Genomic DNA, 24,547 nt, shown 5'->3' with positions numbered 1-24,547 from the left:
TGGCCATTTGGGGGTGAACCAACGGAAGGAAGACCTTTCTTTCTGTCTCTCTCTCTCACTGTCTGTAACTCTACCTGTCTAATAAATTAAAAAAAAAAAAAAGTTTCAGGTTCCAGGCATTTGGCCTAGTGGTTAAGATGCTGGCTCACATGCCCAGGTCCCTTGTCCAGTGCCTGAGTTCAGTACCCGCGTCCACCCCTTATTCCAGCTTCCTGCTAGTACAGACCTTGGCAGGCAGCAGTGATGGGTCAGGTAATTGGGTCCCTGTCACCCATGTGAGAGACCAGGATTGAGTTCCTGGCTCCAGGCTTCGATCCATCTGAGGCTGTTACTGACATACAGGTGTGGGCCAGTAGAGGGCAGTGTGCTCTCTCTTTCTGCCTGTCTAGTTCTCAAATTAAAATAAAACAAAGATTATTTTAAAAATTAAAATTTCTTATACCTGGCTTAGAGGCCGTGCACGACCTGGCCTTTCCAACATCTCCGTAAGTTTTGCTCCCGCTGCCCCTCTCTGTTCCCAGCTGTACTGGCCTCCTGGTTCTCTCAGGCCTTTGCCCCTGTTGCCGCCCAGCTTGGGACCGTCTGTTCTCCAGTCTGTGCATGGATGGCTTCCTGATCTTATCTAGGCCTCTGCTTCAGTGTGACTTGGCCTTGCATGCTTACTCTGCAGAGACGGGCCAGCTCTGACTGTGACTCTGTCAGTTGCTATTATAGCCGACTTCATTTCGCTGATCCTTAAAAATGCAAAGCCACATTGACTACTAAATAATCATTCTGTTATGTGAATACTCGTTAGGAAAGAATCAGACTGCAGAGTGTACTTCAGCATTTTTTGTTTTTAAGGATTTTTTTGTTTGTTTATTTCAAAGGCATAGTGGCAGAGAGAGAGGGAGAAACAGAGAGAGAGATCTTTCACCTGCTGGCTTACTCCCCAAGTGGCTGCAATGCTCATAGCTGAGCCAGGCCAAAGCCAGCCACCAGGAACTCCATCCAGGCCTCCTACCTGGGTGGCAGGGTCCAAGCACCTGAGCCATCATCCACTGCTTTCCAAGGTCCATTAGCAGCAGCTGGATCAGAAGTGGAGCAACTGGGACTTGTGCTCCAGTGTCCTAAGGGGCAGTTTATATGCTGTGCCACAATGCCAGGCCCATTTCAGTCCTTTTAAAATTAATTTTTTCTCTAGATTATGGGGCTGAGTTACTTAATTGTACATGGCTGTTATTAAAACACATACCCAATCTAAAAAAGAAATTCACATCATTAAAGCCTTTGTGTGATCCTTTAGGGACTTTAAGAACGTATTTTGTTGGCCTTGGGAGTGGTGCACTTGTACCTGGATCAAGGAAGCTCTTTGAGTAACGATGCCATGACATACTCAAAAATAGGAGCGATCATTTGCCTCTGTTTCTTTCAGGAGAGAATGCTTACATGCAATTTTCCAGTCAGTTTTTCAGATTGATAGAAATAAAGCTGTTTACTTGTTGCTACCGGAAATTTTGTGTCACCTCACTGGCTACCTTTTTGCTGTGTGTTTCTTCAGTAGAAACTGAGTTTCATGGGGACAGGGACGTGGATGAGTTCGCCGTGGGACCTCCTCTGTGTAGATCATGTTTGGCTTACCGGAGACGCTCAGTAGTTAGCCATCCAGTCAGTGACTACTTTGTGGGTTTAAATGTGCCCCATCCTTGTCCTCTGAAACCAGGAATGTCTGTACCCTGTATCCTCATAAAAAAGTGTATACCCGCTTTTTTATTGAATATATAAATACATACACGTGCATATGTGCATATAATTTGAAAACACTAAAGTGTAGCTTCCAACTTCTGCTCTGGTAGCTACTCTTTATATGGGCTTACTGCTCCTTCTCCTCTCAATGTCTTTACCATAAAAGATAAAATATTGGTGATAGTGTTGATAATGGATGTTGACTATTTAGTTCTTCCTGGTCTGAGGAATCTCTTCCTAAATGATAGCTGCTGTTGTCATTATATTTTTGTGCTATTGCTCCTGCCAATCACCACTGCTAGCTGAGGTTGATAGTAACTAAAGCAGTTGCTCTCCTTTGGGTGCCTGGATTCTTATTTTTTAATTAATTAATTTTTAAAATTTTATTTGAAAGGCAGAGTAGCAGAGAGAAGGCGAAACAGCGATAGAGAGAAAGAGAGAGCGCACGCGCGCGAGAGAGAGCGAGATTCCATCTGTTGGTTCACACTCCCAATGCCTGCAACAGCCATAGCTGGGCTAGGTCAAAGCCAAGAGCCAGGGACTCTGTCAGGGTCTTCATGGGTGCAGGAATCCAGGAATTTGGGATATCATCTGCTGCCTCCCAGGTTCATTAGCAGGAAGTGAACTGGGAGTGGAGGTGGGAGTGTATCCACGCACTCCGACCTAGCATGAGAGGGCCCAAAGGGGGGCTTAACTTGCTGTATCCTGTGCCGGCCCCAGGTGCCTTGTTTTTTGCAACGTGAGGTCACATTCGTCAGCAGACTATACAGCGAAACCAGTGTTGGTCTCTTTCCCACCTCTAAAGTAAGGGCAAGATGGGAAATGGGCTAAAAGGTTAAGGTAGATCAGAGCGGGTCAGCACCTTGTGAATTGATCGTAAAACTTAGTGCCCAGTAAAACATGGTTTTTCAGTAAAACTGGTATTTTCTAGAAAAAAACAACATAGGGCATTAAAACATTCTTTGTCTCTTAATAGGATACCGATTATAAGCCAGTGCCACTGAAAACAGGGGAAGGTGAAGATTACATGCTGGCCTTGAAACAGGAGCTGAGAGAAACAATGAAAAGGATGCCTTATTTCATTGAGCCGCCCGAAGAGAAGCAAGGTGTGTACTGGACTCTGATCATGTGGTTTAATACAAATAGATGGAACAGTGGTTAAGTACAGAATGTGTTCTCATTTCATGCTCACTCAGCTTATTCAGAATTTACCAACTACCCTGAAAAAACTGTGTTTATGGGACTTAACAGAAGAAAAATAAGGTTATTTATTTATTTTTTTAATATTTATTTATTTTATCTGAAAGGCAAAGTTAGAGAGAGAGAGAGGGAGGGAGGGAGGGAGGGAGGGAGAGAGAGGTTTTCTATCCGCTGGTTCACTCCCCAACCAGCCACAATGGCCAGAGCTACACCAATCTGGAGCCAGGAGTTTCTTCCAGGTCTCCCATATGAGTGCAGGGGCCCAAGGCCTTGAGCCATTTTCTACTGCTTTCCCAGGCCATAGCAGAGAGCTGGATTGGAAGTGAAGCAGCCAGGACTCAAACTGGTTCTTGTATGGGAAGCCTACATTGCAGGAGGTAGCTTTATCTGCTATGCCACAGCGCTGGTCCCAGGTATTTTGATATTTTTAAAAATATCTTTCACAGTAGAAGTGATACATGTTTAGTGAAAATTATGAAAAACAGATGGCCGGCGCTGCAGCTCAATAGGCTAATCCTCCGCCTGTGGCACCGGCACACCAGGTTCTAGTCCCGGTCAGGGCACCGGATTCTGTCCCGGTTGCTCCTCTTCCTGTCCAGCTCTCTGCTGTGGCCCAGGAGTGCAGTGGAGGATGGGCCCTGCACCCGCATGGGAGACCAGGAGAAACACCTGGCTCCTGGCTTCAGATCATCACGGTGCGCTGGCCGCAGTGGCCACTGTGGGGTGAACCAACGGCAAAGGAAGACCTTTCTCTCTCTCTCTCTCACTGTCCACTCTGCCTGTCAAAAAAAAAATTATGAAAAACAAAAAATTTCCAATTTCCATGTGTAAAAATTACCCATGGCTGTGTCTAGAGAACTACTATTAAGCTTTTAGTAAATTGTGTGTGTACTTTTTTCTGTATATATTTAATGAATTGGATTCATATGACTTCATATCTTAATTTTTGTATTCAGTAGCACATTATTAGTATTTTCACATATCCTTATTATTTTTGAAAAATTGAGTTTAATGATTGTGTATTAGCTGTTGTCAGGCTATATGACATTATTAATCAACTGATTCCCTGTTATTAGATTTAGGTTTTTCTTTGTTTATATATATAATGCTGTGATTGCTGTCATTATTGTAAATGCCTACATGTCTCCCATTACTTAATATTTAAGTTACAAACTTTAAAAATCCTTATGCTTGTTTTGTCATGGGTATATCTGCTGTGATGGACAATATAAGATAATGTACTCACTGGTGAAGCTAAGAGCAGAGAGGAGGCCTCTGGGCTGGAGAAGGCACAGCACCTCCAGCGGGGAGTGGGAAGCGGTTTGAGAAGCAGGGAAGCCCCTTCTGAGCAGTTGCATTGATCTTCAGCGTCTGCCGTGATTGAAATTAGAGATCAATATCATCTTAGGCTGCTCAAAACAACATCATGACAGCATGAGAAATTCATCAAGGATCATCTCATTGCATTAGTATGAAAAATGCATTCCATTTTCCCTCTCTCTAAAAGACTTAAAAGTGGCTCACCGCCAAGCAGGAAGTCATGTACTTGGGATTGTAAAAAGCATTTTCGACAAGCTCATTGAATTTTCAAGACATATGTGCTTGAAGTTATATAATGGTTTGATGCGAGAGAGTTTGCTTCAAAGTTCTGTGTGTTTACTTTCATGATTATTGTCTGTTTCACCTCTTTGAGTTGAAAAATTGAAATTAAAACTTTCATTTTTTTCTCTAACTCTGCCTTTCAAGTCAATAAAAAAAAATCTTTGTAACAAAAGCTTTCATTTCATAAACTGAAAGAAGTATTGTTACGGGTGAAATGGCAGTGGAGAAAATATTACTTCGGTTCTTTGTCTCACATGGAAGAAGAATTTCCAAGCGGACCAGGCAGAGAGAAAGCATTTACAAGGAGTTAAAAGCAAGATTTATTAGAGTCAGAGACCTCCAGCCAGAGTGGCCTGCAAGGGCTCCATGAGGGGCAGAACCCTACGGGGCTGGTGCTACTGGGGTTTTTAAGCGCAGTTTTGGAGAAGTTTTGGAGGACAAAACCCATCAAAAGACCTGATCTGTAATCTTTTTACCCTGTCTCAATTGCTCATGATAAAACAAAAGAGCTATCCCAAGAGTAGGATACCTAATTTACTTTATAGTAAATCGAGAGCTCAGAAGAATGGAATCACCACTCCCTAGCTGTTCTCATGGTAAGACTGGAAATTGCTAAGGAGTATCAGGCAGGCTCTTCTAATCTTGCTAAAAGTAACTTTGGGGGCAAGCATTCTGCACCCTGAATTTCTATCGGGACCACCCTGACTACTTGTTAACCTGTCTGACCCCTCACAGTATGTCCAAATAAATGCTTGTTCTGTTTAAAATACTCAGTATTAGTACAAAATACACTTCAGTCCTTTTTTTTTTTTTTTTTAAAGATTGATTGATTGATTTGAAAAGCAGAGTTAGAGAGAGATAGAGAGTCAGAAAGAGGTCTTCCATCTGCTGGTTGACTCCCCAATTGGCCACAATGGCTAGAGCTGGGCAGATCAGAAACCAGGAGCCAGGATCTTCTTCTGGGTCTCCCATGTGGGTGCAGGGGCCTAAGGACTTGGGCCATCTTCCACTGCTTTCCCAGGAGCCTTAGCAAGAAGCTGGATCAGAAGTGGAGCACCTGGGACTTGAACTGGCACCCATATGGGATGTGAGCACTGAAGGCAGCAACACGTCAGTCCTTTTAAAAGTAGTCTTTTCTCTAGATCAGGGATAGATTTGCATAACTGAATGTGGTGGTTTTTAAAGTGCACGTTTAATGTAAAAGTATGTCGAATCCTCCAAGCGTTTGTGTGAATCTGTTAGGGACACTGGGAGCATGCTTCGGAACACCAAGAAACAATTTTCTTCATATATCATGTGGATCCAATTTGTTAATGTTTTTTTTATGTTTTTAAAGTTACTTTTAGGGCATTTGCAGAAGAATAACAAGATACTAAAAAGCTTACTATAGGAATCCAATTTTAAAAGAGCAAAAAAAGTGGAGAGTGGGCAGCAAAGGATTTCTCCAAAGATGACACACCAGTTGAAAGCCCATGGTCAGATGCTCAGTATCACCAGTAGATATCAGGGAAACTGGAATCAGAGCCACACTGAGAACAGGTGTCTGGCCTGGTGGGTAGAACACTGCCTGGGGCACTTGCATCCCACATTGGATGGCGTGGGTTCCAGTCCCAAGTCCACTCCTGACTCCAGCTTTCTGCTAAATGCACCCAGGGAGGCAGCAGGTGATAGCGCAGGGGGTTGGGTCCTTGCTTCCCGTGTGGAAGACCCAGATGGAGTTCTTGGTTCCTGGCTTTGGACATACCCAGCCTGGCTGTTGTGGGCATTTGAGGAATGAGCCAGTGGTTGGGAGTTCTCATGCTTTCTCAAACAAATAAAATACTTTTTTTTTTTTTTTAAGAAAAAGAGAAAGATGCAATAAGACATCACTTCACTGTACTAGCATAGCCAGAACCAGGAGACAGTAACCAGTATTGGCAGGGATGTGGAGACACTGGAGCCCCATACATTGCTGATGGGAATGTAACATGGTACAGCCACTTTGGAGGGCAGTCTGGCAGTACTAGAACATAAATGCAGGGTCACCCTATGATCCGAGGCGTATATCCAATAGAAAAAGGAAACAGACGCCCACAGAGCACGTGCAGGGACACTCAGAGCTGCTCTGATCCTCAAAAGGGAGCTGGCCCCAGAGCCCATCAGCTGGGGAATGGGTAGAGGGGTGCTGTGTCCATACAATGGAGTACTACTCAGCCATAAAAAGGAGTGGCGCACTGGCATTGACCGTGCCACGGCTTAACCTTGAAGACATTATGCTGAGTGAAAGAAGCCAATCGGAAGGACACATATTCTGTGATTCCATTTATAAGAAACATCCAGAGCAGGTTAATCCCTAGAGACAGAGAAAGCAGGTTAGTGGTTGCCAGGGCCTGGGGGAGGGGGACATCTAAAGGGTGGGGGGTTTCCTTCCAGGATAGGGAACAGGTTGTAAAAAGTATACAGTGGTGTTGGCTGCACAGCTCCATAAAGTACTGAATTGTACATTTTAATAAGTGAATTCTGTATACTTGGATTACAACTCAATAAAGCTGTTCTCTAAAAAAGGAAGAAAAACTTGCAAATTTTACTAAGAAATTTGGTTTCACAAGTCCTAATTTATTGTTTATTTTGGACTGATTTTGAAGGTGACCTTACCCAAAATGGGCATGGCTTTTGAATGCAGCTAACTGTGCATCAGTTGTCATACAAAAATCTAAAATACATGTATTTAGTATATCTTGGCTCCAGATTTCAAATAATGTTTAATTGATTCTAACTTATTACTTCTGGTCTTTTTTCTCCCACTTGTGTCAACTGCTTCATTCCAATTACAAATGTATTTCTAATTGAATCCAACTTATGCTAGCTCCGAGTACTTCTTGTACTTGTGTAAGCAAAATGCAGCACTTGGAAGACTGATAATTCACACTTCTTTTGAGGAGTGAAACGGTGGATGGAAGATTCTCTCTCTCTCTCTCTCTCTCTATATATATATATATATATATCCCCCTCCTCCACCCTCTGCCTCTCCCTCTGTCAACTCTTTCTTTTTTTTTTTAATGTTTTTAGTTTCTTTCTACCAACAAGTATAAAACATATGATACAGAGATTCAGATCACACGAATTAAAATGTATCTTTGATTAATTTTAGCAGCTTAAATTTATGGACAATCTTATCTATAAGCCAATTAAAATAAAATTCTTAATAAAATTTTCCCATGTGGACATACAATATGTACACACATATAACATAACATAATAGACCAATATAGCACTTTTAATAATAGCTTTTAAAATCTTTAACTCTTTTTGTAGATTGCCAATCGATTTGAATGGCTTTTTGTTTTTAGTAAACTCAGTTAACCATACTTTCTCTCAGTTGGTACTGTTAATACATTATTGGCTTCATCTGTTTACAGAGCCATCCCAAAGTACTGAAAACAATAGAAGTGGCTGGAAAAAGTCCATAGGAACCTATAGGAGGACAGCTAAACACAGAACCAACAACGCTTTAGTTTTATGAGCAGCACATCATATATAACTGTGGATGACAAAAGACTTTAAGTTGCCATGTTTAAAATTATAAACTCATCAGCCAACAAGAGGCACTTGCTTACTTCACAGTATTTTTGAAAGCACGTGTAGGATTTTACAAGTATTTAGCCCTTTAGGCCTCTGGGGCTTTCTCATTAAGATAACTATTATGTCTAGTAACACAAGATCATTAGACTTTTTAATTCTCAAACATTTGTATTAATAGCATTTTCTATTATAGCAACTTAAAATTTAGTACCATGTCACATCTTGACAGTCCTTCTAATATAATCCAAATAGCCTGATTAGCTGGTGTCTCTGTAAGATGAGAGACATAGGTCCTTCAATTTTTTCAGCTAGGCCCAAACTGGAAAAACCAAAGTCCAAGGTTTACTGGAAATTTTAGAGTGCAGATTGTTTGAAACTTTGATTTTTTGAATGCCTGTCAAGAATGCCAAGAAGGCTCAAAATCCAAAATAATCTGGTTGAAATAAGATTCCTTAAAATCATGACATAACATAGACCAAATTTGATCATTGTTACAAGGTGATTATTCAAATCTTTGAAAATAAGCACATATTTAAATAACCCATAGCTCTTAACAAAAATTCAGCTGTTTTTGAACAATTAGAATTTAACAGACATCAAGAGAACATAATAGATTACTTTAACACATTGCTTTAACAGAGAATCAGATTTCAATTCTATGTCAAAGAGAAATTGAGCTTCCTGTGATCTTTTGCTGTGAGGTTTCCTTCCTTTACCTTCTTTCATATTGATGACCATGTTTCTGTGTTTCTGTGTGTAACACATCTTTAAGCATCTTTTGCAGGGCAAGATGAGTGGCAACAAATTCTTTCAGTTTCTGTTTGCTATGAAACGTCTTAATTTCACCTTCATTCACAAATGAGAGCTTTGCAGGATATAATATTCTGGGCTGGCAGTTTTTCTCTCTTAGTACCTGGGCTATGTCTCGCCATTCCCTTCTAGCTTGTAGGGTTTCTGCTGAGAAGTCTGCTGTGAGTCTAATTGGAGATCCTCTGAGAGTAATCTGACGTTTCTCTCTTGCACCTTTTAGAATCTTTTCTTTATGTTTCACTGTGGTGAGTTTGATTACAACATGTCGTGGTGAGAATCTCTTTTGGTCATGTTTACTAGGGGTTCTATGAGCTTCCTGTACTAGGATGTCTCTGTCCTTCTCTGCAAGTATCTCACTAAAAAGGCCTTCTAATCCTTTCTCTCTCTCCAAGCCTTCAAGAACTCCTAGAACCCGAATGTTGGGTTTTTTAATAGTATCCTGTAGATTCCCAACAATATTTTTTAGATTTCTGATTTCCTCTTCTTTTCTTTGGTTTGCCTGTTTCCTTTCCTGTTCTCTGTCTTCTAAGTCCGATATTCTCTCTTTTGCTTCACCCATTCTGTTTTTAAGGCTCTCTAATGTGTTTGTCACTTGATCTATTGAATTCTTCATTTCATTATGATTTCTCGTCACTATCACAGTTTCATGTTCTACTAGTTGTTTCATTTCATTTTGATTCCTCCTTAATACTTCATTTTCACGAGAGAGATTTTCTATCTTGTCCATGAAGGATTTCTGTAGTTCAAGAATTTGTTTTTGAGAACTTCTTAATGTTCTTATCAATTTTTTTGAGATCCACTTCTTGCATTTCTTCTATCTCACCATCTTCATAATCTTGAATTGGGGTGTCTTTTTCATTTGGGGGTGTCATAGTGTCTTCCTTGTTCTTGTTACCTCGGTTTTTGCGTTTATTGTTTGGCATATTGGAGATACTTGGTTTCTTCAGTGTGGTGTTTTTTCTTGTTATACTATGAATCTAGATTAAGTGGACTGTCTGCTTTCGGTGGAGCCTTAGAGGCTTGAGATGGGTGTGGCCTGAGAGCTCTGTTTGGTTCCTCAGGGTTGAGGGTGTGCCAAAGGTGACACTCCCAGTTTAGGCGTGGTAAATCTCTTTTTCTTTTTTTTTTTTTTTTTTGATTCACAAGGGACATAATTCTGCACAGCTAACGGAATTAGCAGGCGAATGATAATACCCAGAGGAGCCAGAGATCGGAAGCTCTTTCCCAAGGACCACACAGGGAATCTGTGCTGCCCTCAGCGTGGGCTCCAATTCTGCAGTCTCCCACTGGGTTGCCAAGTTAGATCCTAATCTCCTGTTATTTCATGCCCCCAGAGTCAGGTTTTTCTGCTAGGCTCAGGGCCGGTGCAGACCTGAGGTCGCCCTGCTTATGACATATGTCCAAAATGGCACCTGCTCTTTGTCTTGCTCGCCTTTGAGAGGTGAGCAGAGAGAGAGAAACTCGTGTTCGTATTGGTCACTTTTTTTTTTCTCTCTCTCTCTCTCCTAGTTAGCCTAGTGAACTTTTCCCCACGGAGTTTCAAGCCTCATTCCCTCTAGTCTCCTCTTTCCGCTTTCCCGCTGGTGTCTCGGGCTATTGAGGTTCGGCTCACCTCATGTTCCAGCGCTGGTGTGTTGATTCTGCTGCTAGTGTCCCAAACTTGGGCTCCCACGCTCTCCACGCAGGTCCACTGTGAATCACTAGTTCCAGAAGAGTTTACTCTGCTGTTTCTTCCCCTACTCTTCCTTGAACCTGCAGTATCTCTACTTTTATTAAACTGTATCTTCCCGGACTATCAGTGTGCTCCCTTCCTATTCCGCCATCTTGCCGCTCCCCTCAATAATATCTTAAGATGAAACTGATATTTCTAAATGAGGATGTCTTTTTTTTTTTTTTGACTGGCAGAGTTAGACAGTGAGAGAGAAAGACAGAGAGAAAGGTCTTCCTTCCGTTGGTTCACCCCCCAAATGGCCGCTATCCTGTCAACTCTTTCAAATAAAAAAAAAACAAAACAAAAAACTTTAAAAAATATATTTAGGAGCCGACGCTGTGGTGTAGCAGGTAAAGCCACCACCTGCAGTGCCAGCATTCCATAGGTGCTAGATTGAGTCCTGGCTGTTCCACTTTTGATCCAGCTCTCTGATGGCCTGGGAAAGCAGTGGAAGATGGCCCAAATCCTTGGGCCCCTGCATCCATGTGGGAGACCTGGAAGAAGCTCCTGGCTCCTGGCTTCAGATCTGCCCAGCTCCAGCTATTGTGGCCATTTGGGGAGTGAACCAATGGATGGAGGACCTCCCTCTCTTGTCTCTCCTTCTCTCTGTCTATAACTCTACCATTCAAATAAATAAATAAATCTTTAATATATATATATTTAGAAATATGGAAAGATCATGCATTAGACCTAGATGATTAATGAGAAAAACTGTTTCCTGGGTATTCTGAAGGATAATTTTTTTTTTCAAATTATGGAATCTGTTTTGGAGAGAATTTTTTTTTTTTGACAGATAGAGTTAGACAGTGAAAGAGAGAGAAAGGTCTTCCTTCTGTTGGTTCACCCCCCAAGTGGCCGCTACGGCCTGAGCTACACCGATCCGAAGCCAGGAGCCAGGTGTTTCCTCCTGATCTCCCATGCGGGTGCAGGGGCCCAAGCACCTGGGCCATCCTCCACTGCCTTCCAGGACCACAGCAGAGAGTTGGACTGGAAGAGGAGCAACTGAGACTAGAACCCGGTGCCCATAAGGGATGCCGGTGCTGTAGGCTGAGGATTAACCAAGTGAGCCAAGGCGCTGGCCCTGGAGAGAATTCTTAAAAAGTCATTGTAATGCAGTCACTGGGAATCTCATTTGTGCTGACCTCATTTTACAGCTGGGAAAGGTGAGGGCAAGAATACATCAATATTGCCCTGCAGCAAAACCATTGACTACTAGAAAAGCATCGTTCCTGGTGTCTGACTCGCTGTCAGTTCTAGTTCTCTTTCTCCGAGACCTTGGTCTTGGCGCTATTTGAAAGCATTTTCTTGGCACGAAGGAAAAACCAGAACCATTTGGTGCATGGTTTCTACGTGTTTGTCTTTGCATTACCTTCCCTTTCCGTAGCTTAACTTGGAGGCCACCTGCGATGGTGAGCGGTGGGTTCAGACTCCCATGAGGCAGTGCTGCCTGCAGGTCTCTGCTGCCGGGACAGGGCCTGGGCCCCTATCAGGAGTTCCTCGTGGCAAGCTGGAGCGATCGGAAGCAAGGGCCGTGACGATTTCTGTGACTCTGGTCCCTGCAGAGCTTTCACTTGTAGGTGGGGAGGCCTAGCAGTTGACCTGGTTATGCCTGGGACAGACGAGCCCTCAGCGATTCCAGCCTGGCCTGCTCCTGCCTTCTACCCAGGCCTCCTCTCCAGTGGGCTGTGAGAAGTAGCACAGTGAGGAGCCCCATGGAATGATGGTGTGTGTATGTGTGTGTGTGGCTGTGAGAAGTAGCACAGTGAGGAGCCTCATGGAATGATGGTGTGTGTGTGTGTGCAGTGCCGCAGGTGCACAAACATCCCAGGAACACCAGGTTTAAAGATGGGCAGCTGCAGGTGTCACAGGAGTCCAGCGGGGGATGCTGAGTAGGCCTTGCTGGCCTTCTGTATGAGTGGCCTCCTTGCCAGTTTGTGTCCTGTCTGTTCCGCTTCTGATCCAGCTCCCTGCTGATGTGCCTGGGAGGCAGAGGGAGACAGCCCAAGTGCTTGGGCCCCTGCCAACCACATGGGAGACCCGGAACAAGCTCCTGACTCCTGATTCCAACCTGGGCCAGCCCTGGCTATTGCGGCCATTTGAGGAGTGAACCAGCAGCTGGAAGTGCACTCTCTCTGCCTTTGAAATAGATAAATAGGTCTTTTAAAGTAAACACACACGTACACACCCCTGTGTAGCCTTGTGACCTTACTGTGGGCTTTGGTGCAGACAAGTGGACTTCAGAGTGTTCATGAAGAAATAGAACTGAAAGATGTGTATTTTGGTGCCTTTTTTTTTAATTCTTGCATTTTTTTTTTTTCATAATAATGAATTGTTTGATTCCTGAGTCAGGTGTCTGATTCCAGGAACGTCTGTGGCCTCCCTGAGCCTGTCGGTCCCAGTGCTTCCTGCCACCTGGCTGAGTGTTCCAAGAACAAACGTTGGGAACTCCTCGTCTGAAATTAATGATGTTCTTTTGAAGGAATGGCTCAGTTCAGGCATATTGGTTTTTCTAATGAATTCCTTATTCTTTTTTCCTAGACATTGAAAGGTACAGTAAAAGATGTATGAAGGTATACAAAGAAGAGTGGATACCAGGTAATTATAAAACAGATCATGTTAAAAGAACTTCAAAGGCTGTCTTCCTACTCCATGTTTATAAAAGATATTTTCTGTCATCATCATAGCCAAACTGAGTGCTTTTCCTGTAGTTAATTACTAATGTAAGTCTTTTGGAAACCAGATGAAAAGATTTTTAAGCTGTAAGGAGGCAGAGTTGAAGCATATTTGGAGAAGCACTCAAAATACGTTTTTAATAAAAATCCGACTTACCACACCCATTTGGGTTTTCCAGCTCTGTTAGCCCCAATCGCAGCTGAATGTAAGGGTGCTACAGGGCCCCGCGTCTGTGCGCCTCCGTGACCTCAGGGCTTGTCCAGAGAAAACACAACTTTGAAGCGAAGGTCACGGATCTTCCTTCCTTTTAAGCTGCCACGGACTGTCTTTAGTTGTTAAGGTGCCTAGAAAGTTCTCTGTTTCCAACATTCAGGTTTTACCTGGAGAAGTCAGCTTCCGGTGTGGCATTTAAGCCACTGTGCGGGCCACTCACATCCTGTGTCAGAGTGCCTGGGTTCAGTTCTCGGCTCCGCCTCCGGCCTCCAGCTTCCTAATGCAGATTTACGGAGGCAGGAGTGAGGGCTCCAGTGATTGGGTGCCTGCCACCCATGTGGGAGGCCTGGATTACCTTCCCGGCTCCTGGCTTGAGCTGTTAGAGGCATCTAGGGGGTGAACCATCTGGGAGATCTCAATCTTTTACTCTCAGCTTCTCAAATCAAAAAAAGAAAAAAATTAAGAAACAAGTTTTACCTTAGATATAGACCAGGTGGAAGGGGTTGCAGCAGAGAGTTCATCCAGCTCACTCATTTGCAAATAAAGTTGCCATAGAAAGCTATTGCAACCCAGGGCTCTTCATTTTAATTCCTTTTCCTTTCCGGTCTCTCACCTGCCCTTAGAGAAACGTGTAACTGGTATTGCCAGCACGGCTGCTCTCACAGGCTCTAGGGCTCTATCTTAAGGTTGGGGTCCCTGGAAACACTCTTTTAGGTCTGTCATTTCTTCCATTTCACTAATAATCATCCCCCAAATTATTCTCTGCCTACTTTGTCATGATTTTTTTCTGAGTGTATAGGAATTAAAATATATTCAGGTAAAATGACTTGTGGTTTAAATATTTTGTATAATGACACTGAGATTTTTTTACTAATCCATTTTTTTAATCCATTGTTTGCTTCCGTTTTGTTTGACTTCATGCTTAAATGTTAAAGAGAAGTAAAAAAACTAAGAGGAATTGTTTAGCTAATACAGGTAAAATCATTTATTGGAAAGAAATTATTTTTTACAGGTATTTATATGTTTTAAGGTTGTCAGATAATTTGAATTATTTCATTTTTCATGTGTTAAGGTTATGGTCACATATGTTCTTTGTAAAGCATTGTTTATTACTTAATAAATACATACCAATTACAGAAAACTTTAAACATACAAATAATAAGTAAATAATACTTAAGAAAAACAGTTATAATTCTAACACTTTAAAAGATTTACTGCAAAGTGGTTTTTTTTTTTTGCTTTGTTATATTTCAGGCTAAATTTGTACAATCAAATATTCACATATTGTCGTTTTATGGGCAGTTGTCATTGTGTTCTTTAAATAGTTTTGCCCAAGGTTACTGATTCCTAGAGGAAATTCATTTTTTTATATTTTTTCCTTTTGTACACACAGATTGGAGAAGATTTCCAAGAGAGATGATGCCAAGGAAAAAATGCAAAAAAGGTACATTGACAAATATAATAGTAATTCAGGTAGGAAAAGATGATTGCTTTTGCGTTCTGTTCCTAGAAATTGTCGGCCTGAAGTTAACGCTCAGTGTGCTGCATCCTTTTACACAGCGTCTTCTGCATTGTGGTGGCTTCACTGAAGCTTGGTCTTGCTGTTACTGATTGCTGTGTTCAGTTGTTGACCTTTCCAGAATTGTGGAATGCGAAAGCGCTGGGAAAGATTTCCAATAACCAGACCTCATTCTTCCAACCCTTCTGCTTCCCCACAAGTAAACATTGTTGGCATGTTGGAGATTATAATGATTTTACTGTCTATAGTCTCAGTTTCTAACCAAAGCAGGGGAACTGTTAAATAGAACTGTATGTTCTAAATAAAAATGCCAACACGGCTGTTATATTTTGTTTCTGCTTAGTAATTCCCTTCAGGAAATAGCTGAGTATCTGCTGTCGCCAGACGCTGTACAGAGGGGAGTGTAGCAGTGAGCAGTGTGGGGTTATCCTTGTCCACATGGAACTTGGACAAAAGCCATGTGGGGTAGAAGGCCGTCCTCGCTGGGAGGTCTGCGAAGAGTTTTTGAGGGAGTGGAGTTGGAGTTGAGACTGTAGGGCTGGGAGGAGTTTCCTAAGACAGGTATTAGGAAGGGCGCTGGGGAAAGCAAGGTTTGAGGAAAGATTACAAGTCCAGTGGAGACGGACAAGGCTGAATGTGTCCTTGGATACAGGCGAATTGGCCTCAAATTGGAGATGGTCATTATCAAGAAAGAAGTGATCGTGAAATCGTGATCCCTAACCCGTGTTCGGGGAGGAGTTAGGTAATCAGAAGAAAGCACCTGAGTTGGAGGAATGCCAGAAGTTAGTGGGCGGCTCAGCGGGCCGAGGCAGCACGGAGAGTGGAAAGCAGGTGGAGGCGAGCCGGGGGCAGGGAGCTCTGGAAGCCGGGGCAGATAGGAGGGGAGGTGGTGACCAGCACAGCTGAGGGAGCCGGCAGGGTGAGGACGGAAGATGTTCTCAAGGCTTTGCCGTGTTGGTCACGGGTGACCTCACAGAGAGCTTTTCAAAAGGCTTGTAGAAGCAGAAGCCAGGTGCGGGTGAATCGGGGAGCTTGGGACACGCACGTGGGTGGTGCGCTTGAGTCTTTATGACTTCTGCAATGAAGAAAGATGCAGAGGGAAGTAGCCAGAGAGGTGCAGGCCAGTGGGCTTGGCTGCTAAGAAACTCCCACTCTCACTTTTAATGCCTTTATTGAGGTATAATTGACGCGCAATAAGATGCACACGTTTGAAATGTTCAGTTAAGTTTTTACATATGTTAAGTTTAAGGTGGAAACGTTTTTGTTTTTCAGACATGTAGTATACATATTTAGTTTGACTACAGAATATCATACTTTGAGATCTGCAGTTTGTTCTTTATTCCCTTGGTTTTTATTGGGCAAAGACATTGTTTCCATAACAAAGTACATATGCGTGAACCACACTGGTCATGTCCAGCATCTCACAAGTCTTTGGCAGATTTTAAAGAGCTGAAAAGAAGGTGTCCATTCTGGAAGAATTAATGTTTTCAAATATGTCCCACAGACTGCTCATCCCTGGAGTGCCGTACAAACATTAATCATCAGTAGAAGCTTCCAGTATGTCCGGGTTGCTCTTTGTTAAAAACAAGCAGCAGTGACACTTTGCTTTTCCATTCTTCTCTAATGTTTTTTGTTTCCCATTTTTTGTTTGTTCCTGAGAGGCTTGCACTGTCCCTTTTGTAAGAAGGCCTTCAGTGATTTACATTAAACTCAGCAACAGGAGTCCAAGTTTGTTCTTAAAGAACCAGCTCCTGGCTGATGTGGGGAAAAAAAGACCCAAAAATTCAAATGTATGCATGTATTTCACTAAGGATAGAAGAAAGCCCATATTAATGTTTTGATGTTTGAAGTCTTTAAGTGGGGCCGGTGCTGTGGCCTAGCAGGTAAAGCCGTGGCTTGTGATGCCAGAATCCCATGTGGGTGCTGGTTCGAGTCCTGGCTGCTCCACTTCGGATCAAGTGGCCTGCTGGTGCTCCTGGGAGGGCAGTGGAAGATGGCCCTAGTGCTTTTGCCCCTGTGTCCACATGGGAGACCTGAAGAAGCTCCTGGCTTCAGCCTGGCCCAGTCTTGGCCATTGTGGTCATTTGGGGAGGGGATCAACAGATGGAAAATCTCTCTTTCTGTCTCTCGCTCTTTCTCTCTCTCTAACTCTGTGTCTCAAATAAATAAATAAATCTCTAAAAAAAAATCTTTAAGTAATTTTTTTAGAGATTTATTTATTCATTTGAAAGTCAGAGTTACACAGAGAGAGGAGAGACAGAGAGAAAAGTCTTCCATCCAATGGTTCACTCTCCAATTGGCCACAACAGCTGGAGCTGCGCCAATCTGAAACCAGGAGCCAGGAGCTTCCTCTGGATCTCCCACGTGGGTGCAGGGGCCCAAGGACCCAGGCCCTCTTCCACTGCTTTCCCAGGCCATAGCAGAAAGCTGGATCGGAAGCGGAGCAGCTGGAACCAGAACCGTTGCCCATATGGGATGCTGCCGGCGCCTCAGGCCAGGTGTCAACCTGCTGCCCCACAGCGCCAGCCCCCTTTAAGTAATTTTGATACATACAAAGATGAGGTAATAGGTAAAATCAAAGTGACAGTTTGCACAGAGTGAGCAGTGAACTTGAGTCTGCAACTGCAACTAACCTTTTTGGTTTTTTTTTTTTTGTTTAAAAAAAAGATTATTTGAAAGGCAGAGTTAGAGAGACAGAGACAGTGAGAGAAAGAGATATACCTGCTGGTTCACTCGCCTAATGGCCAAAATGGCCAGGGCTAGGCCAGCTGAAGCCAGGAGCCTGGAACTCCATCTGCGTCTCCTACATGGGTGCAGGTGCCCAAGCACTTAGGTCATCTTCTGCTGCTTTCCCCTGCACATTAGCAAGGAGCTGGATCAGAAGTGGAGCAGCTGGGACTTGAACTGGCACTCATATGGGGTGCAGGTGTCACAGATGGTGCTACAATGCTAGCCCAGTTGACCATTTGGCTAAGAAAGTAGTAATCTCTAATAAGTTTATTTATTTCATCATATGCTGTAATATTCATTTAATAGACTTATAGGGACATTAAATGCTTCGATTAAAAAGATTTTGTGATTTGATTAAATAATACTCAGCTTTTTTTTGGCATCAGTATAATGATATTTGTTGAGCTCTTATTATATATGAGGTTACATATTTTTTAAAATTTTTTTGAGAGAAAGATAGGTGTCTCTCAACTGCTGGTTTGCTCTCTGCCTGCAACAGTGAGGGCTGGGCCGGGCTGAAACTCAGGGCCAGGAGCTCAGTCTGGGTTTCCCATCCAGTTGGCAGGAACTCAGCCACTTGGGCCACCCCGCACCTGCTGCCTCCCAGGGTGCACATCAGCAGGAAGCTGGAATCAGGAGTGCAGGGCACAATGAGCCCAGGCATTCTGATAAGGGATGTGGATGTCTCCAGTGTCTTTATGGCTACCCAGACTCCTGGATTGCAGTGCCACGTATTATGTGCTATAGTTCCTGATCAAGTCTTGGCTCTCAAAGAGGGTAGGTGTTGCTGTGGATTCATTTCTGAGAGGAAGAGCGTGGTGGGGGCAGGAGGCACGGAGTCACCACACAGACCCCGGGAGTCAGGAGAAAGCAGGTCTGAGGCAAGCAGCCTGCAGACTCGTTTATTTCAGTTGCTATAGCAGCTTATATAGCCAAGGCAGCCAATCCGGTCTAGGGGTAGTTTATGCCCTAACCAATGACACCCTGTTGCCAGGCAGTTTCTGAAGCCATCCAATCACAGCCTGTTGCCAGGCAGGCTCCGTTGTCATGTGGTTTCCAAAACCATCCAATCACAGCCTGTTGCCAGGTAGTTTCTGTTGCCAGTGGCCATCTTGGAATGGCCTTCTCATTCCACCACAGGTAGGGAATGTTACCCATCATTAAATCTACTGTGCCTGCCAGCACCTTGGCTTAACAGGCTAATCCTCTGCCTTGCGGCGCCGGCACACCGGGTTCTAGTCCCGGTTGGGGCACCAGATTCTATCCCGGTTGCCCCTCTTCCAGGCCAGCTCTCTGCTATGGCCCGGGAAGGCAGTGGAGGATGGCCCAAGTGCTTGGGCCCTGCACCCGCATGGGAGACCAGGAGAAGCACCTGGCTCCTGGCTTTGGATCAGTGAGATGCGCTGGCCGCAGCGGCCATGGAGGGTGAACCAACAGAAAAAGGAAGACCTTTCTCTCTGTCTCTCTCTCTCACTATCCACTCTGCCTGTCAAAAAATAAATAAATAAATCTACTGTGCCATAGTTGGTAAAGCCGCCACATGTATTGCCAGCATCCTATCTGGCACCAGTTCAAGTCTTGGCTGTTCCACTTCTGATCCAGCTCTCTGCTATTGCCTGGGAAAGCAGTAGAAGAAGATGTCCCAGGTCCTTGGGCCCCTGCACCTGCATGGGAGACCTGGAAGAATCTCCTGGCTCTTGGCTTTGGATCAGCCTAGCTCTGGCCATTGCAGCCATTTGGGGAATGAACCAGCAGATAGAAGATCTCAATCTCTCTCCTCTCTCCTCTCTCTCTCTCTCTCTCTCTCTCTCTCTCTCTCTCTGCTTCTGCCTCTGCTTTTCTGTAACTCTGCGTTTCAAATAAATAAATATACATTTAAAAAAAATAAGTCAAACTGTTACTACTGTTTGAGTAAACCTCAGTAATACATGTGCTTAGGAGCTCTGAGCTCAGTGCCTCCCCAGGGCGATTTGGTACAGCACAGTAAATTGTAATTCCATCTGTTTGGGGTCATCCACCGCAATCCAAAGATTTCCTCTTCCATGGGTTAAATGTTAATCTTCAACAAAATTACATCTTTCTGAGCCATAATTTCCTTTGTTACCACGTAATTTCTAGGTATTTAGTTTGATTTTGGATAAGAACTATAATACTTCTGATCACAGTGGGACAATTTCCTAGCATATCATAATGCTTTCATAACTAGCTGGCAGAATCCCTATGTGAAATAATTCTCTGTTCCCTGCCATTTCAGAATGGACTCAAAATGCAGCATTTTTGATAAGAATAAAAAACAGTATGCATGTGTCAAAACCATTAAAACATTTTACTTCATTTATGAGCTATGACCTTCCAGATTAATGCGATGCGGCTGCTCTGTTTATGTATTTTAATCTTCATTTGGTTGGTAGTTTCATTGAATATAACCTCTTTCTCATCTCTTTCATTGTTGAAAAATGTAATCTATTTTGTACTTTTTTTTTTTTTTTTTTTTTTTTGCCTTCCAAATCTGTTAAGATTGCTTTAGTTAAAAGGCAGAAAACCAGATTTGTGGGAGGTTGATGCTCTTGTGCTTCTGAAATAACATTTTTGCTATTTTGGCCATAGCTGTTTTAATTGTCACTTTAGTGCTGGTAAACATAGGCTTCGCTGTAGCTTTAAAGACTGTGCTGTTCAGTGGTTATCATTTGTTCATTGAAGAGTTGATTAGGTGCGATTATTTCATTTTTGGAAAAATTAAAGTACTCTGAAAATTATGTAACTGCCTGATGTGACGTATCACTATGCTAGGTAGCATATGAGAAAGCTAAGAAATATAATACACAGTTCCTGGAAACGACAAAATGTATGTTAACCAGTCATTTTACTTTCAGCGAGCCCAAAATCCAAAAAGGAGAAGGCTACTGGCCAAGGCACTGCCCTCACTAGTACTGCAGACGTCTTGAAAAAAATCGAGGTGAGGTTTGTGTCTTCCCTTGAGAGTGAACTGGAAAACATAAAATGTTGGACCTGCTTTTGCCATATTACTTTTCCTTCATACCTCCCCCTTTTTAAAATTTTTTTAAGATTTATTTATTTGAAAGGCAGAGTTACAAAGAGGCAGAGACAGAGAAAAAGGGTGCACCATCCACTGGTTCGCTCCCCAAATGACCGCAATAGCCAAAGCGTTTTCTGATTTGAAGTCAGAAGTCAGGAGCTTCTTCCTGGCCCCTCTTCCTTTTTTTTTTTTTTTTTTTTTAGACAGGCAGAGTGGACAGTGAGAGAGAGAGACAGAAAGGTCTTCCTTTTTGCCGTTGGTTCACCCCCCAATGGCCGCTACGGCCGGTGCGCTGCGGCTAGTGCACCGCGCTGATCCAAAGTCAGGAGCCAGGTGCTCCTGGTCTCCCATGCGGGTGTAGGGCCCAAGCATTTGGGCCATCCTCCACTGCACTCCCAGGCCACAGCAGAGAGCTGGACTGGAAGAGGAGCAACTGGGACAGAATCTGGCGCCCCAACCGGGACTAGAACCCGGGGTATCAGCTCTGCAGGCGGAGGATTAGCCTAGTGAGCCGCGGCGCCGGCCCCCTCTTCCTTTTTAATACCATGGATTTGTCAGATGTGAGCCAAACATGTCAGTTACCAGAAAGATTTAAACTTTGCCTTTCAAATAAACTCAGTCTTAAAAAAGAAACAAAAAATAAATAAATGAAAGTGATCCCTTATAGCTGCTGCATTGCTGTCCATGGAGAGTCTGCCAGCTTACGCCCACTGTCAATGCCTGTGTCACCTACCATTGAGGACCATGGTGGTGGTGATAGTGATTGCAGCTGGCACCTGCCAAGAACTTCTCATAACGTAGGCCACGCTCTTGACCTACATTATGTCCTTAAGAGTTGGTAATGACGGTACGGGCCCGAGTGCCGTTATTTCTTACAGATGAGGAAGTCAAGGCTTCGAGACGTTAGCTTGCTGGGCCAACGTGACTTAGCTGCTTGGTGTCAGAAACTCTTCTTTTTTTTAAGATTTATTTACTTATGTGAAAGAGTTAGAGAGAGAGAGAGAGGGAGATCTTCCATCCACTGGTTCACTCCCCAGATAGTTACAACAGCCAGCACTGGGCCAGACTAAAACCAGGAGCTTTGTCCAGGTCTCTCTCCTGGGTGCAGGAGCCCAAACACCCGGGGCCGTTTTCAGCTGCTTTTCCCAGGCCTTTAGCATGGAGCACTCATCCGGGATGCTGACTCTGCAGGCAGTGGCTTTCCTGCCATACCACAACACTGGCCCCTGAACCTGAAATTTTAGATCCTGAAGTCCCCATGAGTTTGCCTTTTTAATAGAGCAGAATGGTTTCCAGATGATTTTGCTCTGGCTCTTCTCTTCGGCAAAAGTGGTTGCAGGTTGTATGACAGTGGAGCACCGATGGGTGGAGAGAGAGCAGCACGCAGTCGGCTGTCATGATGAAGGGTGAATGAACAGGCGTGATACATAATACCTGTGCTTCTCATGGCTGCCCGAGATACAGGAGGCTCCGTATGGCGGCTCTTCAGTATTTAAACAGTTCCCTGGCCAGAATTAACCTGTTTTTAGAGTGTTTTTACACTATTACTCATTGTTTATTTTTTCTTGAAGATTATTTATTTGAGAGGCAGAGTTACAGACAGAGAGAAGGAGAGACAGATGGTGAGGTCTTCCATCTGCTGGTTCACTCCCCAGATGGCCACAATGACCGGAGCTGGGCTAATCTGAAGCCAGGAGCCAGCAGCTTCTTCTGGGTCTCCCATGTGGATGCAGTGGCCCAAGCACTTGGGCCATCTTCCACTGCTTTTGTACGCCATAGCAGCGAGCTCAATCAGAAGTGGAGCAGCTGGGACTTGAACCAGTACCCATATGGCATGCTGTTGTCTCGGGCTGATTGTTAACCTACTACACCACTGTGCCAGCCCCTATTCTTTATCTTTAAAATGAATTTATAAGGTAGTAAGGTTAGAATTTTGTGGGTTTTTGTTGTTGTTGTTTTGTGGGTTTTTTTTTTTTTTTTTTTTTGACAGGCAGAGTGGACAGTGATAGAGAGAGAGAGACAGAGAGAAAGGTCTTCCTTTTGCCGTTGGTTCACCCTCCAATGGCCGCTGTGGCCGGCTCATCGCGCTGATCTGAAGCCAGGAGCCAGGTGCTTCTGGTCTCCCATGCAGGTGCAGGGCCCAAGCACTCGGGCCATCCTCCACTGCCTTCCCGGGCCACAGCAGAGAGCTGGCCTGGAAGAGGGGCAACCGGGATAGAATCCGGCGCCCCAACCAGGACTAGAACCTGTTGTGCCGGCGCCGCAAGGCGGAGGATTAGCCTGTTAAGCCACGGCGCCAGCCTTTTTTTTTTTTTTTTTTAAGATTTATGTACTATTTGAAAGGCAGGGTGACAGAGAGAAAGAAGTCTTCCATCTACTCGTTCACCCCCCAAATGACCCAATGGCTAGGGCTGGACCAGGCCAAAACCAAAAGCCTAAAACTCCATCGGTCTCGTAAATGGGAGGCAGAGGCTCAAGTACTTGGGCCATCTTCCGCTGCTTTAGTAGGGAGTTGGAGTGTAAATGGAGCAGCCAGGACTTGAACCGGTGCTCACATGGGATGCCAGTGTCTCAGGCAGTGGCTTAACCTGCTGCACCACGTTGCCAGCCCCAAGGTTCTCTTCTCCCACCAGAGAAAATGGAAGCTAGGAAGTAAAGGAGCCGAAACTTGTAGCTTACTACAAAAGGAATGAACGGATGAGACAATGAGTGCAGCTTTGAGATCCGTTCCTGAAAGAAAATTGCATAAATAGATTTGTTCCCCTATTTAAGTTTCTTATGAGTTTGCTGTATCTCTATACATATGTGGTAGAAATAATGATGCCATTATTTGAAGATGTTTGCAATGGCAGTTATAAAAATGTGTATGTTTGGGCCACATGTAGCACTGAATGAATTCTGTATTTGGAAATATTTTTGCATAACTGGCTTGAATAATCTTGATTTTAAATAGAAAATAATAATTTATTGTATGAGTTTTTAGCTGTAGTGTGTGTCTTGAATAAGTTAAATGAATATAGCACTATAATTCTGTTTTAAACACATATACGGGTGTTGTCCAATTTAGTATGATCTAATTAAGAGAAAAAAATTACCACATACTGTATTAATTGATACTAACATAGCCATGTGTGTGTCTGTGGATATCTTTTGATAGATGCTTCAGAAGATCTACCAAAATTATTGTGTTTCTTGCAGTTTTTCCAAAGGGATTACCATTGGAAAAACTATACACATTATGTTGTACTAATAACTCATATAGGGCAATATAAGGGTCAATATCAAGATAAATTAGCTTAAGTCAATTACCTTGGTCTTATTTGCTCTATGAGTAGGTGAGCAGATGGGAAAGTAGAATTTGCATTTTGATTAGCAGTTGAGCCATCTGACACAATCTTTCTATTTCCTTTGATTTCTTCAAGTTCAGATTTGAATATAGTTTTTTTAGTTTGTTTTTTTGAAGATTTATTTATTTATTTATTTGAAAGGCAGAGTTACACAGAGAGAGAAGGAGAGGCAGAGAGAGAGCGAGAAAAAGAGGTCCTCCATCTGCTGGTTCACTCCCCAATTGGCCACAATGGCTGGAGTTGTGCCGATCTGGAGCCAGGAGCTTCCTCCAGGTCTCCTACCCTGGCACAGGGGCCACAGCAGAGAGCTGGATCAGAAGTGGAGCAGCTGGGTCTCGAACCAGTGCCCATATGGAATAGTCACCACTGTTGACCACATGGCAAGTTCTGATCTCTCTTCCCCACCTGCCAGATAGACT

The 24,547-nt window shown here is 43.6% G+C and overlaps 1 protein-coding gene across 2 annotated transcripts in view; it reads left to right on the top strand.

Annotated features, from left to right (window-relative positions):
- POLR3G (RNA polymerase III subunit G) overlaps positions 1–24,547 on the top strand; it is a 47,223-nt gene that overhangs the window by 12,517 nt on the left and 10,159 nt on the right. For both annotated transcript variants that reach the window (XM_062212422.1, XM_062212423.1), the window contains 4 exons: positions 2,702–2,831; positions 13,148–13,204; positions 14,889–14,939; positions 20,618–20,700. In XM_062212422.1, the coding sequence (XP_062068406.1) occupies positions 2,702–2,831; positions 13,148–13,204; positions 14,889–14,939; positions 20,618–20,700 (321 nt within the window). The remainder of the gene's footprint in view (positions 1–2,701; positions 2,832–13,147; positions 13,205–14,888; positions 14,940–20,617; positions 20,701–24,547) is intronic.

The sequence above is a fragment of the Lepus europaeus genome, chromosome 15 (genome assembly GCF_033115175.1).
Source record: "Lepus europaeus isolate LE1 chromosome 15, mLepTim1.pri, whole genome shotgun sequence".
In the NCBI taxonomy this organism is placed as follows: domain Eukaryota; kingdom Metazoa; phylum Chordata; class Mammalia; order Lagomorpha; family Leporidae; genus Lepus; species Lepus europaeus.
Note: the sequence above shows the minus strand (reverse complement) of the source record. Positions and strands in the feature narration are given on the sequence as shown.